Here is an 18,518-nt window from a genome sequence, read left to right on the forward strand (position 1 = left end):
GCCGAAAACAGAGCTTCAATGAGTGACGCTGAGCTGGCCATGCCCTCTGGTCACGCCCCCAGCCCCCTCAATGTCAACCACAACCCTGATGCGGCCCTCAATGAAATCCAGTTTGACACCCCTGTGGTAGAAGCAAGATGTATGGATGTAGTATGTAAAAGTAGAGAATAGTACAGTGAACATTGTTGATTTAAACTAGATTTATTTTTCTTCTTCTTCCTAAATTACCCTAATTTCTGTCCTTTCTAAGCTACTTCTTACTTTTAGTGTACTTTCAGTTACTTATCTTTTTTAGCATAGCTTCCTCAATGTACTTTTGCCTCAGAGTTAGTTGACCTGTGTGAAGAGTTGACTCTGTGCTCTTTTCTTACTAATACAGGGTATGTGACTTCAGGGGGAAGTACTGTGGCAAAAGACCAAGGAACCTTTCCAGATAAGGAGAGGACAGGAGATCGTCTACATATACTGCAGAATAGCTGCTCCTCACAAAGAGACTGAAGCAGTAGTTGAAGTGTAATAGTATGTGGGGATGACCTCGAGGGACAAGAGGAAGAGATGCTACCTAGGACATAATCAGACAAGAGGAAGAGATGCTACCTAGGACATAATCAGACAACCCTACCTAGGAAGAGTTTCCAGTAGCTTAATGGTCAGAGGAATAAACTTTGGAACAACTCGCTCTGATGGATCAAGCAGTTAAAAGTGGTGGTGGGAGAGTTGTATATTCAGATTTGCAAAACTGATGTCAGCTCTCCCAGGTAAACCAGATAAGAAGCACATCCAGATAACTTAATTCTACTTTACTGTAAGGTTACAGTAATAGTATCTTGCAAGTTTGAAGGCACAAATCTCCTGCCTGAGGGACTTTTCTAAACTTCTTCCTCTGATGGTTAAGGCACTGGAGTTCCACATCTCTTGTCTGAGCGTTTCCTAAGCAGCTCTACAAACTCCGTAGAGTCTCTTTGTCTTATCACATACTAAAGTATCACATAACATTACAGTGAGTTTTAGTGGGAGAAGAAGGTGAGATCAGCTACCTTGCTTGCAACTGTGGGAGAGACTTTTAAAATGCACTACATTCACAAACTTCACTTTATAATCACTTTGGAAATTGAACATTAGCTATTCTAAAGCTATTAGAGAACTTTGGAATGAAAAGTTTGAGAAGTTTTTATTGAATTATTTATCTTTAATTCTGAACAAAAGAAAAAGTAATTACAAGCTTATGAATATAAAGAATAAACAGCAAAAAGCTAAATAGGATTCTGTTGATTCCTTGAAAGTTATAAAAGAATTAAGGGTCCAGATAAATTTCAAATATTGACTTTTACAATATGCTTTTGGAATCAACTATAAAAATAGAAAGTTTTTCATGGGAGATAGACTTGTTTTGGTTATCCTGATAATAGCAAGTCATAAGAAAAAAAAAGATTTTAAAAATTGGACTGTAGAGGGGAACAAAAAATTTTAAAGGAAAAAAGCATACAAAACCTGATGGGATTTATACGTATTTATATAATGATACAAATGCTGTAAAATGAGAAATATTAAATGAAATCTTTGAAGAATGGAGCCAGAAGTCAGTATTTACACTGCCAGTATTGATGTTTGCTTGTAGGGATAGATTATATCTGAAATATGTTAATGAATGTAAATTTCAAATATGAAACAAATTTTATCTGATAAGATAGAGAAAATACAGAATGAGAAATAACAAATGATAGATCCGTGATGGTGAACCTATGGCACCCAGAGGTAGCACGCAGAGTCCTCTCTGTAGGCATGCGTGCCATCACCAGCTACTCTTTTAGTTTCCAGTGCGGGCATGTGCGCCAGCCAGCTGATCTTAGTATGTGCTGGAAATCTGAAGACCAGGTGGCCAGTGCGCATGTGCCCCAGCAAGCTGGTCTTCAGGTTTCTGGGGCTCCGGCACGTGTGCACACGCATGTTCCAGTTTGGGTACTCGGTGCCAAAAAGGTTCACCGTGATAGACCAAAGGACAGATTTGGAAAAGGATGCTTTGCTATATTTATAGAAGAAACTTGATGAAGTTTTAAAATTAAAAGGGAAATAAAAACAACGCACCATCCAAGAAAATGACTTAAAAATTATAATAAGATGCTGTACTATATTATATATTATACATAGGGAAACAACTGTACTCAATAGTTCTGTGACAATTTAATTTTAACAGATTTTCCAAAGGTCATGTCACTAGAACATGTACATTTATAAAAGAATTTGACTAGAACTTTTTATTGATAGCTGCCATGATTTTGGACTTGTCTTTAGCCTAAGGAATCTTTAATTCTGGATTGACAATCTAGTGTAATGTTAAAATTCTTTTTCAAATCCACATATACTCAGTTTGTGCTTTTTGGTTATCACATTTAGTTAAAAATGAGGATATCTATATAAATTAAATATATATACATTTAATATTTTGTAGATTGAAGGTATCCACTTAGATTCTTTCCTTTATACTGTACTATTGGAATGCATGAGAGACATCAGCAGATACTGTAAAATACCAGTTATGAAATTGACAAAATGAGTTCTGTATAATTTGCAGCATCTTTGCTCTTTGGACTAATAACATTTGCAGATGGGTCTGATGACTCTACCTCAATATTAAAAGTCCCCTTCTTTTCTACATTCACATATTAATGGATTGTTTCTACAAAAAGACATGAAGTAATTAACTACACCAGCTCCTTTCCTCCTTTTCCATTCTCTCTAGGCCTTCTTACATTTATCAATTTTCTACTGATGATTTTATAAACCAAACCTCTGGAGAACCAAACTGATTAGTCAATCAGTAGTACAACATTCTGCAGAATTTGAGCCAGTCGTTAATGAAACTAGGAATGAATGATTATCATTTCTTTTACAAATCATTTTCCCTAAGGAAATAAAGGTATTTTTTAATCCCTCGTGCACTAATCTGCACACTTTTGCACTTATTTTTAGTATTTTTAATTTCTAGTCCTATATTTCAATTTCACTTGCTGCAAACTAGTTCCCAAATACATTATTTTACTATGACTAGAATTCTGAGGCAGAATTCACAGCTGTTTAGGGATATGCAACTTAACATATACTGTGGGTTATAATACTCAAATTAATCTGCCATATTATCATTATTTTTGCAATTGTTGTTATTAGTCTTGTTCTAGACTGCTATATAGTCCAATTAAGCTTCTGATAGGAGTAAATAAACCACACAATTACATAACACTTTTCTCATAAAGAGTAGCAATTACATGTACTAGCTAAAAGACTGCTTCTGTATGGTGTGCCTTCAAGTGAGTGTTGACTCCAGTGGACCGTCTTGGCCTATCCCTTCAGGTTTTTTTTTTTTCTTTCCTGGCAAGAGTTTTGGAAAAGGTTGCCATTGCCTTATTTTGTAAGTCTGAGATAGGCTGGCACAAGGTCACCCAGCTGAGCCTCCCAGGTTCTAGTAGTGCCTTAATTATACCCGTGATGACGAACCTATGGCATGCATGCCCGAAGTCACGGAGCCATGTCACCTGGCACCCGATGCATTGCCCATTCCTCTTTTGGGTTTCTGGAGTGCATGCTGGATCAGCTGGCTTTTGTGCATGCGGCAATGTTGGAAACCGGAAGAGCTGGTCTTCCATTTTCCAGCGGGTGCATGTGTGCCGGCCAGCTGATCGGTGCTTGGGCATGCAGGTGAGTAAGCAGAAGACTTGCTGACTGGAAGTCCATTTTCTGGCTCGCTCATGCCTCCTGGGCAGCGCCTCTTCCTGGTCGCGGGCCAGATGACTGTGTGTGTGGATGCATGAAGTGCTCCCTTTTTGTCACTTGATGCCGAAAAGGTTTGTCATCACTGTACTATACCAAACATTTAGTATTTAAATAACAGTCCATTCATGGGTCACTGAATAAGTATTTTTTAATTGCAGTATAGAGTATTTCAGAAATTTGAAAAGAAAGAAATTTAAAAATAGGAAAAAAAGTAGCTAAATTTCATTCTCATTTTTGATCCCTACTTCTTTATTATACAATAGACAAACATTTTAAAAATAATAAACTTTTATACTGTTCAATATTAAAAGAAAAAGGTCTGGGGCAGAAATTGCCAAATTGTATATCAAATATTTTGAGTAAGTTGGTTTATGGTTGCAGAGCAGGGCTCTTTTTGAAGTTTACAGCTGGCAACTTTAGAATGTTAAAATACTTAAAAGTAATTGCATTCTGTTTCATAGGGAGACAACATTTCCCCAAGTGTGACTTCTCTGCTTGAATAGGCACAAGAATGTCAAAACTGGAAAAAGTACTTCCATCTGCTGCAACAAAGGTTGTCCTAAATAACAGGAACTTAGAGGAACGCTAAGAGAAAAGTACAATACACAATACCATTTATGAGTAGAGTTAATGCAATTCCCATTTATTGTTGCATGGTTAACAGTACCTATGGTATACCATTGTATCATTCATTCATTCGTTCGTTCATTCATTCATTTCTACAACCTTTTCATCCCAAATGCATGACTCTGGGCGGCTAATAATAAATAAAAACAAGCTAAATAAATAAAAACTTTACAACAAAATAACAACGCATATAGCAGACAAGATTTTTTAAAAAAACTATAAGCAGTTAATATTATCAGGTTAATATGAGTTCAATCACGCATCCTGGGCTCACGTGCGATTACACAACCAGGTCTTAAGATTTTATGGAAAGGTCGGGGCAAGTTTTATTTCTGTAGAAATGAAGCTTTCCAAAGGGCAAGTGTCATGACAGAAAATGCGCTCTTCCTGGGTCCTGCCAAATGAGAGTCTCTAATAGATGGGACCTAGAACATGCCTTTCCTTTGAAAGTAGGATGAGTAGATATAGGTGGAGAGGGATGATTTCACAAGTAACCTGGCCCTATGCCAAGTTTTGCAAGATAAATATTTTGTGGCTTCAGTGTTTAACTCCTACGCACTGTGGAATAATGTTTTTTTAAAAGTAATTGTTTAAAAAGAAAGAGTGTAGGAGAATTCTCTCAGCAGTAACCTTTTGTGGAAGATGGAAAAGAACAGATGCACTGATGGAATACGGTGATGGAATGTACAGCTGAAAGAGGAATTAAGGAGAAACATCCTAACAATTAAGGCAATTACCCAGTGGAACAGCTTGCCTTCAGAAGTTGTAGGTGCTTCATCACTGGAGGTTTTCAAGGAGAGATTGGACACTTGTCTGAAATGGTACAGGACCATGATGGTGAACCTATGGCATGCATGCCCAAAGTGGCACGCGAAGCCATGTGTGGCCTTGCCTGTTTGTCTTCCAGGTTTCTGGCATGCATGTGTGTATGATGATCAGCTATCCTTCACACATACGGCAGTGCCGAAAACCAGTGTGTGCATGCTTGCCGGCCAGCTGATTTTCAGGTGGGCATGCACGCCAGAACCTGGAAGTTCGGCTTTCCAGAGCGCAATCCCTTTGCATGCCTGACAGTGCCGAAAACCGGTGTGTACATGCGCACTGTCCAGCTGATTGTCAGATGTGCATGTGTGCTAAAACCTGAAAGTTTGGCTTTTCCGGAGTGTGGCCCCAACAAGCATGCTTACACAACATTTCTGCATTCGTGTTGAAAAAGTTCACCATCACTGATGTAAGATCTTCTGTTTGAGCAGGGGGTTGGACTAGAAGACCTCCAAGGTCCCTTCCAGCTCTATTCTGATTCTGAGGAGGGGGGGATGTTGGGAGTAGCACTGGAGTTTCTTAGAGAAGAGGCAGCACATTCCAAACACAAGAGAATGCCCAGTCCTGAACTGGGTGGAAGAGGGAGGAAAAGATTCATGATAGCCACACTCTGGAATCTCCCTATTAAGTTTAAAAGTTATAGCTTTGGTCTGGCAAGATTCTATCAGGTGTAAGGAAATAAAGAATTAGACTCAATAATCTTACTATGTTGTCTTGGGACTAAGGCTTCACTGTCAGGCTGTGAAGCCTATTAGTTAACAAAAAAGAAGTCCTGCAACCCCCTGCTCAATAGGCTACGTTCTAGCGATAGAAAACTGGCTTCATTCAAGTGATTTCAAGAGGGGGATTTGGAGCACCTCTGTGGTTGTAAGTGGGCTAGCAAGCACCTCAGTTTTGATCACATGACCATATGAGGGCACTGCAACGTAAGTAATTTAGAGCACAGTTGGTAAGTCCATTTTTACAGCATCATTGTAATTTCCAATGGTTGCTCGTAAGTCAAGGAGTACCAGTAAACAATGATATCACATATTTTACTGCAGAGTGCTGAACCTTTTGCTAAGCATTCCATTTTTATGCATTCCCAATTTCCATCATAGCCTGCTTATATTCAGCAACTAACTTTCAACTACATGAAAAATATTACATATTCCAAGCTTATTTATTTTATCGCATGTTTTATCATATACCTCTCTAAACGAACAAACATTCAGAAAACGGTTTCCTACTTATTCATCCAATGATCTGCTGACCAGCAAAACCCCAGCTCCACATATCTCCTGCTTGACATAAAGTCACACTACATTTACCAAATATTGTTCACTATAATTTCTTGTACAATTTCGGTCAGCATTATGCCAAACACCTCTCAAACACATTTAATAAACTAATCCCCCATACATATTTTGCATTTTATTACTTTTCACCTCATATAAGAGGTCAGTAATGGCATTTTTCCAATTGTCATGCAGAAATGTACTCTATATAGAGAGATTTATTTATTTATTGACGTAATTTATATGGCTGCCTATCTCACAATAGTGAGCTGAGTGGGTACAACCCCCCCCCCAGGTATAAACAAACATGTGACATTATTTTCCATAAATTTACATCTATTTTAAAACATTTCTCTAGTTACACTAAATCCATCCACACCATTACCATTTTTCAGTATTCCCTAGCATTACTTTATTTTTTATTAATTTTAGCACTAACCTTTGTAGCATTTATTTCAGTTCTGGGTTTGACACATTGTTAAAATTACCATACAAATCTCTAAAATTGTTCTTTTATCACTTCCTCACTTCAGTTTCATCCCAAATCTTTTCATCTTTCTTATTTTTAATTCCATTCAATCTTCTGGAGTCTCTTTTTTTAGTATTTGTTTTTCTTTCCTCCCTCTCTTAACTTCTGATCACCCTTGTATCCTGCTTTTAATACTGCAACTCCGTTTTCACCATAAATAACTTAATCATGCTTTTACATCCATTTAATATTTGTATTAAAGAATTGATGCGTGAACCTTTTTCCTAAAATAATCACCTATCATCATTTTCTTTCATTCTTGGGTCATCAAATAATCCAATTACTTTTTCTGTAGCCTCTGAATCCATCCCTACCCATCCATTCTTGTTATTTCATAAAGTCTCCCCCTAGATTGCATTCATGCAAAATAATACAATATCCCTATCTCCTAAAATAAACCCTAAACATGCATTTTAGGCTTCTACTCATAATCAAACCTACAGTTCCCTACGTACAGTATATAGGTAGTCCTCATTCACTTAGTGACCCTTCGAAGTTACAACAGCACTGAAAAAAGTGATTTATGACCATTTTTCACTTATGATTGCCAAAGCATCCCCATGGTCATGTGATTTGCATTTGGATGCTTGGCAACTGACTCACATTTATGATGGTGGCAGTGTCCTAGGGTCGTGTGATCCCCTTTCGCAACCTTCTGACAAGCAAAATCAATGGGGAAACCAGATTCACTTAAGAACCGTGTTACTAATTTAACAATTGCAGTGATTCGCTTAACAAATTTGGCAAGAAAAGTAGTAAAATGGCGCAAAACTCACTGAACAGATTTCTCATTTAGCAACATAAATGTTGGCCTCAACTGCAGTTGTAGGTTGAGGACTACCTGTATTCATCAATTGCAATGAAGACAAGGCCATCTCGTATAGCTTCCTTTTTTTTCTTAGTTTCATCAAAAACAAACAAAAAAAACCCCTCACATCTGATTTTCTCTCTTTCATTTCTTTTCCATATAGTCTTCCTGTCTCTTAAGTTGAAATCATTGATATGCCATAGGGAGGCAATATGGATGGTGGTTAAGAGTTGGAACCAAGATTTACATTCTCTGAATGTTTAGCTTATTTTATGTGGTTTTATATGGACTTCCACATCTTTAACCACTTGGCAGTTTTTCACTTTTTCAGAAGACTGTCTAAAGCAGTTTACATGAGGATGCCAGTAATGTTGAAGGAAAAGTATGCTTTTCTTCCAATTTCCTCGATCTCAATTTCCCATTAATTCTGGAGTTAATTTTTTTTTTAAAAAAGCATTGTAGCCTGTCTGACATCTCCAGACATGACTTGTTGCTCCTAGTCATGACAAGAAGAAAAAGGGCTTCAAGTCCTAACTAACTCGTAATTTACAGATTTTACTATGTGTAGCTTCCAGCTATAGATCAGTAGTTGCTGCTGGTGCTGGCAAATATCAGTTTGATAATTTCTCTTCTGAAAGACTTGATTTGGTGGATAAAGGGAGGATTCATCAAAATCTTCTTCTACCTTAGAGAATTTCTCTAGATAGCTAATGACCCCGTAAATTATATTTTCGTGCAAGTTCTGACTTTATTCTAGTTTGTAGGCAGTTCTCTCACCATCATTTCTGTCAAGGATTCTATGTATGGTGCTATTTTTTTTCCTTTTAGTAGCAGGTTTTCTTTTTAATACTGTCAAAAGTAAAAGAAGATACACCTTCCATCTCTCTTTTTTAGAGTGTTGACTTTTTTAAAATTGCAAACAATGGATGGTTAACAAACATCTACATATTTGTCATACTGGCATTAAATCAGTAAGAAGGCGAATTTAGGCCTACAAATGATGTTAGACAGCAGTGTTCTCTTAGCAATGGCACAATGAGATTTGACTAAATCTGAGACCAAAAGAATGGGAGGTAGAGCTTCTTTCTATGATTTCTAAGGAAAAATGTTAGAAATCCTCTTTTTTCGGTAACCTGTTTGTCATTGTTGAAATATTTTAGCTCTTTAATATAAGACAAATATCAGATTCCATTAGCACTGGGAAAACATAAATAGTGCAATTCCTATCTAGTGATAACTGGGGAGGATAATTGCACATTATTACAACATAGAAAAGCTGTGTGTAGTCATGGAACAAGAAGAGATGGCAACAGACTAAGACAAATGAATAGAAATCAAAAACTGCATTTGGATTGTCATATATACTAATTGTCAAATTCTATTTTAAATACACTTCCTTCTAATTCTTCACAATATCTTCAGAATATTAATACCTCAGAAGTGCTTAATAACACAATTAAATATTTTGTCCATATTTAGGTAACACGTTCTTCATATTCTATTTTAAAATGTTCTTGGTTAGTACTGGGCTAATGTGTATGTAACACATCTAATTTTCCTTTTATAAAATGGTGTTTCTTGCCTGAATGTATGCATATATTTGGGCATGGATAATAAATATCTGAATAATAAAGCACCCTAAACTACATTTACAATAAGAAAAGTAATGTTTTTTTAAAAAAAAATCAATCTTGGGCATCACATTTCTCTCTGCTTTTAAATCAAAACTGAAACACAAAGAGTTTTTAATTACAAAATATCAAATAAAATATAAATGAGAACAGTATCATATTTAAATGTTTACAAAGCCTACTTTCCCATTATAGAAAAGACTTAAAACAAAGAAAAGTAATACTTATTTCCAAATTATGTTTATATCTTATAGAGATATCAGCAGTTAAACTCTATGAACTGAATATTTAAGAACATATAAGTTTCTTTTTCACAGCCTTATGAATTTTTTTTAAAATGTTAGTGGACCTACTTTACAGTCTAATGAACTGCATCCATTGTAACCGTCTTGATATTACTTTTTTATAACAAAATATACTTTGAACAGAAAAATCAAGGAATAGCATATAATGTTGTTCTTGCCATTTTTTTAAAACAGAAACCTTTATTTAAAGTTCATTTTGTAATATTAATTTTCCTGAAATATGCACTTGCATATTTTTTTATTTGTAAAAACAGTAAGTAGGAAAATGGGATACTAGGAAAATAATGTGTTTTTTAAGAAAATGATAAACATGCTTGATTCAATTTGAACAGAACTGCAGAATGGGTGATATAAATCTCCTTTATAAGACATTTTCCTGTAGATAGTGACTTCAATTCTCTTGCTCTTGTGCTCTGGTTATTAATATGGAACTGAATAATTTGTTACAATAGAAAACATAATGACTATTAATATTAGATTTAAAAAATAGTAGTCACTGACATTAATTCTGGACAAACCTCTTTCTGTCACTATTTAGGTGATAACTAGGTGTTTATTGACTGGACATGGTATTGTTTTAGCATATATTGACTACCATGTTAGCAAATGGTGATTTATATGAAAAAAATACCATTTGGTGGCTATTCACAGCATAGAGGAAAAATGCAAGATGTACAATTTTATTTTTCCATGCAATTTGTAGCATATGTTTCACTATTTACTTTAAGTACGCCCTCTGTATTTTAGACACAACAACAACATAATATGATGTAAATTTCTTTACAAGTTTCTTCTGTTTCCCTCAAAATTAATTACTACCAGACCCTAATGTATCCGCTGGATTTTTTTTGCAGGGAAATGAAATTTCCCTGCTTCATTCACTGTTTCCCATTCATATCCTTAACCACTATGTGATGTTTAGCTGGAAACTATTCTAAGCATTTACTCAGGTTTTATTGGTTTTTTTTTAAAGGAAACCACTGTGAAAGAAAGTATGTGCCTTATCGCAAGGCTGCAGCTTTGCATTTCATTGCTCTGATAAAACACCAAAGCGAAAGAAAGAAAAAGACCCACAATCTTACAAGACCAGCAGTCTTAAAAAAGGATTAGAATTTGAAATAAGCTTTTTCAAAAACTAATCAATCAACTCCTACTGTAATATTAGAATCAGCTCTTAAGAAGGCTATTTAATCCCTTCAAGGTTTATTACATATTCCATTATTGACTACAGTAACACAAACTCCCATACACATACCATTTCAGGTTGCATACAGCTGGGATGAAAATAAAACTTTGCATCTTGCTGTGTGCAAGCAGTTAACATTTTCCTGAAAAGGGACATTGATTCTTTTTAAAGCAAAAAAAAAAGTAATTGCAATACAACTTTTTAATGCTTTTCTTTCCGAAAAAGGGGATGTTTCAGTGCTATTTCCTTCTTTTGACACAGTATGCCATATATTTAACATCCAAAGATTTTTTTATTTGTTCTCTAAAATACATGCTACAAACACCTTCAGGACTCTATACCTTAATTATAAAGTTTTCTTTTCTTTATTTTAGACTACAGTCTGGTTTACTTGTCCCAACCCTTCAGCTTGACTGGGCTGTAAAAAAATGGTTTACTTCCACCCAAACCTGCTTCCTAAAAGCACTAAAGCCATTAAACTCAGTCACATCGTTATAAATACACGTTGCACCCATTTGCATGAGTAACAATTACAGAAGGACCAATTAACTAAAATCGAACCAGTTCAAGTTTACAGTAAATCTTATATCAAAGGAAACAATACAGTATATCAGGTGTTTCTAGGCTGAACTTTAAAAAATCCCGTTATATTTAGCCCTTAAGATTGTCTATAATAAAGTGCTTGTATATATGAACACTTTTCAAAATTGTCCTTCATAATCACCAAATGCCTAGATTTTCTGTACTACATATCACCCCAGAGCCTCCTGTGCAGAAAAGATATTTTGTCAACTAACTACAGCACCACTCAAGAAATAAACGAACTCTTATCAATCTGAGCATTGGGCAAAGAAAATCGCAACTTCCTGCCCGGGAAACCATTACTTATCGAGATAATTGAAAAAGAAAAAGTTGGTAATCTCCAATCCAAGTTTCTAAATCCTGCTCCAGTGACAGTAATTCAGTCGTGAATGCTCCTCCATTCTAAATCTTTAGACCCAAACTCGGACCATATTCACAGGTTAGACACCACAGGTGCTTTCCCGGGGTGCCCAATGAAAAACGCGGAAGGCACCCCCGTTTTGCTTCCTTCAAAAGCCAGCTCTTTCCTCGGAGGAAAGGTGGCCATGGCTGCCCCTGCTTTCGCCTCACACACAGCCTCAGGAAACACACCGCCCGGTTCCCGAACCTAAAAAGGCCCGCGGTATTCCGAGATTTCCCCCCTCCCTCCGCACAAGTCCGGCTCAGGAACGAGCGGTTCTCCCGTGGCCGTCGAAGAAAGTTTTCAGCCCCGGATTCGCGCCATCCCGCCGAACCTCCCTCATCGGGCGATCCCGGCTCCCTCGCTGCAATGTCAGCAAGAGCCGAGCAGCCGCGAGACCCGTTCTCAAGGCAAAGAAAACCCCCGTTTTAACACTCAACCAGACCGGGTACAAAACTTAACGCGGAACGCCTATAAACTCGCATCGAACGGCAAGGTAAAAGAGGCGACCGCAAAATCCGGAACCCCCGACCCGCAAAATCCGGACGCAGCCGCTTCGCAGCCTCTGCAGCTGCTGCCGAAACGAAGGAGGGAAAGGGGAGGAGGAGGAAGAAGAAGAAGAAGAGGGGAGTCGCCCCCGGGCAAAGTGGACTTACGAGCGGGAGGAAGAAACTCTGCGCCACCACAACCAGAGGGAAAGGCTGCCGCAGGTGCACCATCGTCCTGGCTCCGGAGTCTTTTAAGAGAAGCGTCCTTTGCCTTGCCTGTGGCTCATCTCCACTTCGGAAGGCTGGGCGGAGAGCGCAGGGACATTCCGCGACGACGCAGCAGCAGCCTCTTTTTTTTTTTTTTGCGCCCGCTTCGGGAACCTGCCCGGCACGCGCGCGTGCACGCCCGCCCGCAAAGCGAGGGAAAGACTATATGGGAGCAGCGGACGAGCGAGAAGCTGGCCGGCCCGGCCAGAAAAGAACACCGCACCCCCCCACCCTCACCCCCAAGCGACCGTCTGTCGAGGTCACTCCTCCACCGCAGTCAGGCGGCGCTGGGGTGCGACTTTCTTTCGCACTGGCGTCCCTGGAGAGGAGGGGTGGGTGGTGAGCTGGCTGTCTGGGGAATGGGAGGGAGGCAGAGCTAGGAAAGACGCGGCGTGCAGGTTGTCTGGATTATAAACGCCAAAGCTTGGGAAGATCCCCGTGGGGAGGCGGGCGAGGGCGGGAGGGAAGGGGAGTCGCGCGTAACGGCGCCGTGAGCGCCGGGCGACTCTTCAGTCTCTCCCTCTCTCCCTCCCCCCCCTCTCTCTTTCTCTTGGAGAGGGAAGAGGGAGGGTAGATGATGGGAGGCTCGTTCGCCCTTGGTCCATCTTCGGCGCTTGCTTTGGAAGCGGAGCTTGGACGTGAGGAAGCTTTGCCACCCTGACTCTGCTCCGCAGCCTTCTCTGGGATGGGCGGATTCAAGATTTGAGAAAAGTGGCTCTGAGCACCTTGGAAATACACTATATTGCCAAAAGTATCACCCATCCACGTAATCATAAGCAGTTGTGAGCAAATGCTTTTGGCAATATAGTGTATAATTGAATTCCCTAGCTCAGTTTAAAGCAGAATTGCCTATCCTCAGGCTCTTCTCCCCCCCCCTCCTTCTTCTTCCAGTAGACTGTTAAGATGTGCACATTCAAAGGAGAGAATTGTGCGGCTAAGCCTGGACGTTTGAGTATGGCTCTCAAGATTTGCTTTTGGTAACTCCACATTTTCTTCCTTTCAGCATTATTGCTCAGAGCAAGGATTGCTCCTAGAGTGAAACAATTAGGAGTCAGGTGTTTTTGTTCACCCCTATGAGTCATGTGCAAAGAGTGAGGTAGACTGAAGTCTACTACATGGAGATTCTTGCCTTAAAGCGACAATAAGATCGCCTGTAGGCACGTTACAGTGTTTGTTGGTCCAACATCTTGTCCCAAAGGGGCCTCAAGGTTGGATGCAGGAAGCAACTACTGCTACTGTTGATGAGTAGTCAAGGCATAGCCAGTCATTGTGGGGTTTTGCAAAATTAAGCATAGGTCCTGTTGGTCCTTTTCAATAAAGTATGACTGCTTCCTTGGACAAAGACTTACTGGCCATGCATAATCTCTTCTCTTTTGGAATGCAGTACACCACCCATGTTTGTTTTGGAAATATTTCTTTACCTAAATAGGGAAACAGCATGACCATGAATCTTCCTGTTGGCTTCCCTACTGTAGGAAGCTGGCAGTGAACATCAGAAATTTTCCTTCCTGCTTCCCTCTCCCCCCCCTCTTTGTATCTTTCTTCTTTCTTCCCTCCCTCCCTTCTCTTCCTTCTTCCTCCCCTCTCCTCCACTTCCCAGCATGCAGATAAGTGGCTGCTAGAGAGAGGGAAGTATCAAGTAGGCAATGAAGACTGAGTGCAGAGGGACTAGATCATCCATTCATTGACTTTCTTCCTGCAAGCTTCCTCAAGAAAAAGACTTTGCCAGTGGGACGGTGGCAGGGAGTATAGGAAAATCAGCAATTACGTCAGTTCTTTCCTGATTTCCTACTGACTTATGGGAAGCTACTATGCAATGTTGAAAATGAGGATCATGTCACTGCTTCCTGAAGCACTGTGGCTGTTGCACTAAACAACAGCAGGGGAGTTGGTACTAAAGTAGCAAAAAGAAAATTCCCCACATTTCATTTCCTCAAGACTAATGGAACCTGGCATTCTATAAGGTACCTTGAGTTACCTTTGTTGGCAAAGCTTTGCTCTGTGAGGCAACATTTCTTCCAGTTGAAGGTTACAAAGCATCAAACAGATATAAGAGTTTTAATAATATACAGGTAACTGCAAGGAGTGGCCATTGTGCTTTTCCTGTGTCTCTTCTTCTTTTCCTTCCTTAACCTTTGGCCAAGGTCATAGGAAATATAGGCCACAGAGTGAAGGAAGAAAAACTCTCTCACTCTTGATGCAGTATCCCCTTGTTCAGATAAGTCAGAAAACATTGTCATTGTTATTGGAAGCACATTCTTCCAGTCACCTGCTGCTCCTCAACTCTATCTGATATCAGTGTGCGCTCCTGAGACACCTCTTGGGAAGTGCTGCTCATGTTAGCATGACATGATTGTACTAGTTATGCTGTACAGAATGACTATTTTCCTTAAGGAAAGGATTAAAGCTTCATGCATAGCACACCTCTGACAAATCTTTTAAATACATTGGGACTTATTTCTCGGAGAATATGGAAGGAAAATATTTCTATATAATAAATATATCCCATTTTTGCTATTTTTGGTGTGGGAGTGGGCTAGGGTTAAGGTTAATGTTAATATCCAATCTAATATGTTTTGTTCTATTTTGGTCCTATCACGTTATTTATTATCCCATTATACACAAGATTTCCCTTTTTAGCCACAGGCCTAAGCCTATCTAAGGAGTAATGTCAAAGAAATTAGAATGTATGTGTTTCAAGACCATTTTGTGCCTTTTTATAGCAGGTTGTTTCCCTGCCTCATACTACCTTTGAGCAATCCAGGCAGGCAGAAAAAAATAAAGCACTAAGATCATATATTAGTAGAAATGGAAAAGATGGTTTAAATGGAACACATTGCCCTTCTGTGCTTCTCAGTGTCTTTTTTAAAATGTGGACTCACTGTGACTTAACTCAGCAAGGACTCTTGGACCATAATGTGGGATATATTATAACAAGAAGAGTTATAGCAGTTAACTCTATTGTAGGAAGAAAGCCTTCTACATAATCCAAAACACAGCATAGCTTATTTTATCTACCATATTAACCTTGTTTCTGGCAGCTACGTTATGGGTTTGATGCAAATGGACAAGTATACGCGTCTCAGTCCCAAAGAAAGAAAACTTGATTGCCGTAAGAGCTGATGGAGTAGGACAGACTGGCCAGACGCGTTTACCTTAGCAGGTTCCATATTGTTAATTACACAGATTGTAAAAGAGCATGCCTTTTTTTTTCTTTCCATCTTCTCTTTTCAAGGATGTGTTAGACAGCAATTTGTGTAATAGCACACCGTCTGTCATTTTGGAGAAGCGAGACGGACTGTATTACCATAGCACTGTCACATAGAGAATCTTTATAACACTTCCAAAGTTGTTAATTCTTATTTATTCAGAAACTCAAAGTAACAACAAATGCTAATGAAACAAACACATACAATGAACAATTAATTGCTATTGTACATGCTTTCTGTTGGATCGGGTAATGGAAAGACACACAAGGCTAAAGGCAACAACAGCTCTTTATTAAAGTACAACAAGTGAGAACAATCCAGCGAAGGTTGAGTCTGACAGCAGCCCTTCTATAGGGAGCTGTCAGACTCTTCGACCAATGAGATTAAACCTCTGTTCCTGCCGGAACAGAGGACCTTGGTGGAAACCACTGTAGTTGAAGCAAGTATCTTAACACCTTCTGAATTAAAAACTTCACTCATTCATACATTTTACGTGTGTGTGTGTGTGTGTGTGTGTGTATCCGTGCATACCTCTATCCAATTCAAAATTAGTTGGCCAGACCAGGTTTGTGCTTCAGACAAATTGAGGCAGATGTCTATCATTCCCATTCTCTTGTTCAGTAAGATAGCTCCAAAGTACAACTGTTTCCACCCATTTTTCTAAAGTCCAGGATAGCTTGATGGGTTTTGACTTGTTACTTTTCCACTGAAATGCCTTATTTAGTTAATATGTAAACTCTGTCTTGTTCTGAGAACCACTCTCTTGTGTAGTCTTAGACAAGTCTTCATTCTGGCATTTTTAGACAAGCTGAAATCTAAACCAACTTCTTATACCATGATGGACTCATGTTGGATGGGACTTGTGTTTTCCATTTTTTATACATGTCCACTGTGGTTTAATGATTAAGGCAGTAGACTTGGATTGGGGAGCAGTCAATCCCATCCCATTGTACCTCATAGAATTGTTGCGGGATAAATTTAATGGGACATTTCCATGAAAGGCACCTCGAGGAAAGGTGGGATACAGACCTAATAAACAGCATTCATAACTTCACATGTACTTAGATGTAGATATGTTTGAAACGGACAGTTAGAAATATATATAGAAGATGTATCAAAAGTCAGGTTCTGTAGAAACTGCATCAAGTAATTCTCCTTAAATGTTAATGGCTTGCTATTTTCCTCTAAATATTTCTTTAAGAAAACATACTGTGATTGTCCTACAGTGCCTGTTTTTGGTATATCCTGTATATAATAAACTACAAATTAATATTAGTAGCAACAGGAGGACAGTTAGAGTTCAATCACTTTTTATATAACTTCTAATAAATCAATTAGAAAAATAACAAATTTAAGTATTGTATTAAGAAAGTGGACAGGATACATGGGGCTTTGAGTTCTGCTACTCTATATTTCAGATTTAAACAGGAGATGGCATGGATTTGAATTCAAGTAATGGTGAATGTTTCTTTGAAGGACAGAATATTTCTGCTTCCTCTGGAGGAAGTGATGGTTCATCCTCTCTTCAAGAAATTAGTACTAGATTCAAAAGTGCTGGATACTTTTTGCCCAGTCTCCAATCTTCTCCTTTTAGGAAAGCTTGTTCAGAAACTCATAGACTTAGAGTTCTGAAGACCCTTTGAGGGATCTGGATTTCTCTCAGTCTACATTCTGTTTGTAGCTTTGAGGCAGCACTGATTGCACTTGTTAATGGTCTGTGTTGGCCTTAGGATAGGTATCCATCCTGACCCTGCTTGATTTTTTGGTGGCCTCAGTCATGTATCCTTCTGAATTGGTAGAGATTTAGGAGTGGCAGGCATGTTTTTTTCAGGGGCTCTCCTTCCTCCAAGGCTGGTTCCAGGGTGTAATATTCTCCTTCTGCATTTTTAGAGACTTTCTTCATTCTGGGATCATAAAGCTTAATATGGTAATAGAAATGGTCAAACTATAGCAAACTTTTGTCCACATTGAATATATATGCTTATAGGAGCTTTACTAAACCAGGACTAATTGCCATCTGTGATATTTGCCTGTGGAAGAGTCAGAAAATGAGATTTCTACTGGAAATATACATTTTCCATCTAACTGTCACAAATACTACAAGTGACAAAAATACTCCAGTGACTTCATTGAAAAGGAAAGCCCAAGGCATGCACCGCACACTGAAATTCTATTATAGAATTTCTACATTCTACAAAAGTATAACATGTAAGAAATATGTTGATATACATACATCCATAAATACGTGTGTGTGAGAGAGTGTGTGTGTGTATTACAAAATTGATAAAGTGATTTAGAACTGAAAATCGCGATTTTTTGGAAGACGAGTATAAATATTTATCAAGCAGCTTTTATAAAAGGTAGGTGATAAAATGAGGTTTATTTGATCAAAAGTGATCTAATCTTTTCTTCAATCTATTTGTTCTTCATTTACTCAGATAAAAATGTCACTTAATAAAGTAATGTACAAACAGATACTATAGGCTATAAAAATTTTTTTTTAATTGCAAGCTCTTATTGCTTAACCATAGAATGGTTGCAACAAGAGTTCCCAGAGGTGAGGTCCCTTCCCCATTTTCTATTATACAGGTTATTCAGTGATTTCTGGCATCTCTCATC

The 18,518-nt window shown here is 38.5% G+C and overlaps 1 protein-coding gene across 1 annotated transcript in view; it reads right to left on the reverse strand.

Annotated features, from left to right (window-relative positions):
- NXPH2 (neurexophilin 2) overlaps positions 1 to 12,779 on the reverse strand; it is a 53,033-nt gene extending 40,254 nt beyond the window's left edge. The window contains exon 1 of the mRNA XM_081961344.1: positions 12,592 to 12,779. Within this exon, the coding sequence (XP_081817470.1) occupies positions 12,592 to 12,654 (63 nt within the window). The 5' untranslated portion in view covers positions 12,655 to 12,779. The remainder of the gene's footprint in view (positions 1 to 12,591) is intronic.
- Positions 12,780 to 18,518: the final 5,739 nt, after the last annotated feature.

Source organism: Natrix helvetica (genome assembly GCF_964273705.1).
Source record: "Natrix helvetica genome assembly, chromosome: 1".
Classification (NCBI taxonomy): domain Eukaryota; kingdom Metazoa; phylum Chordata; class Lepidosauria; order Squamata; family Natricidae; genus Natrix; species Natrix helvetica.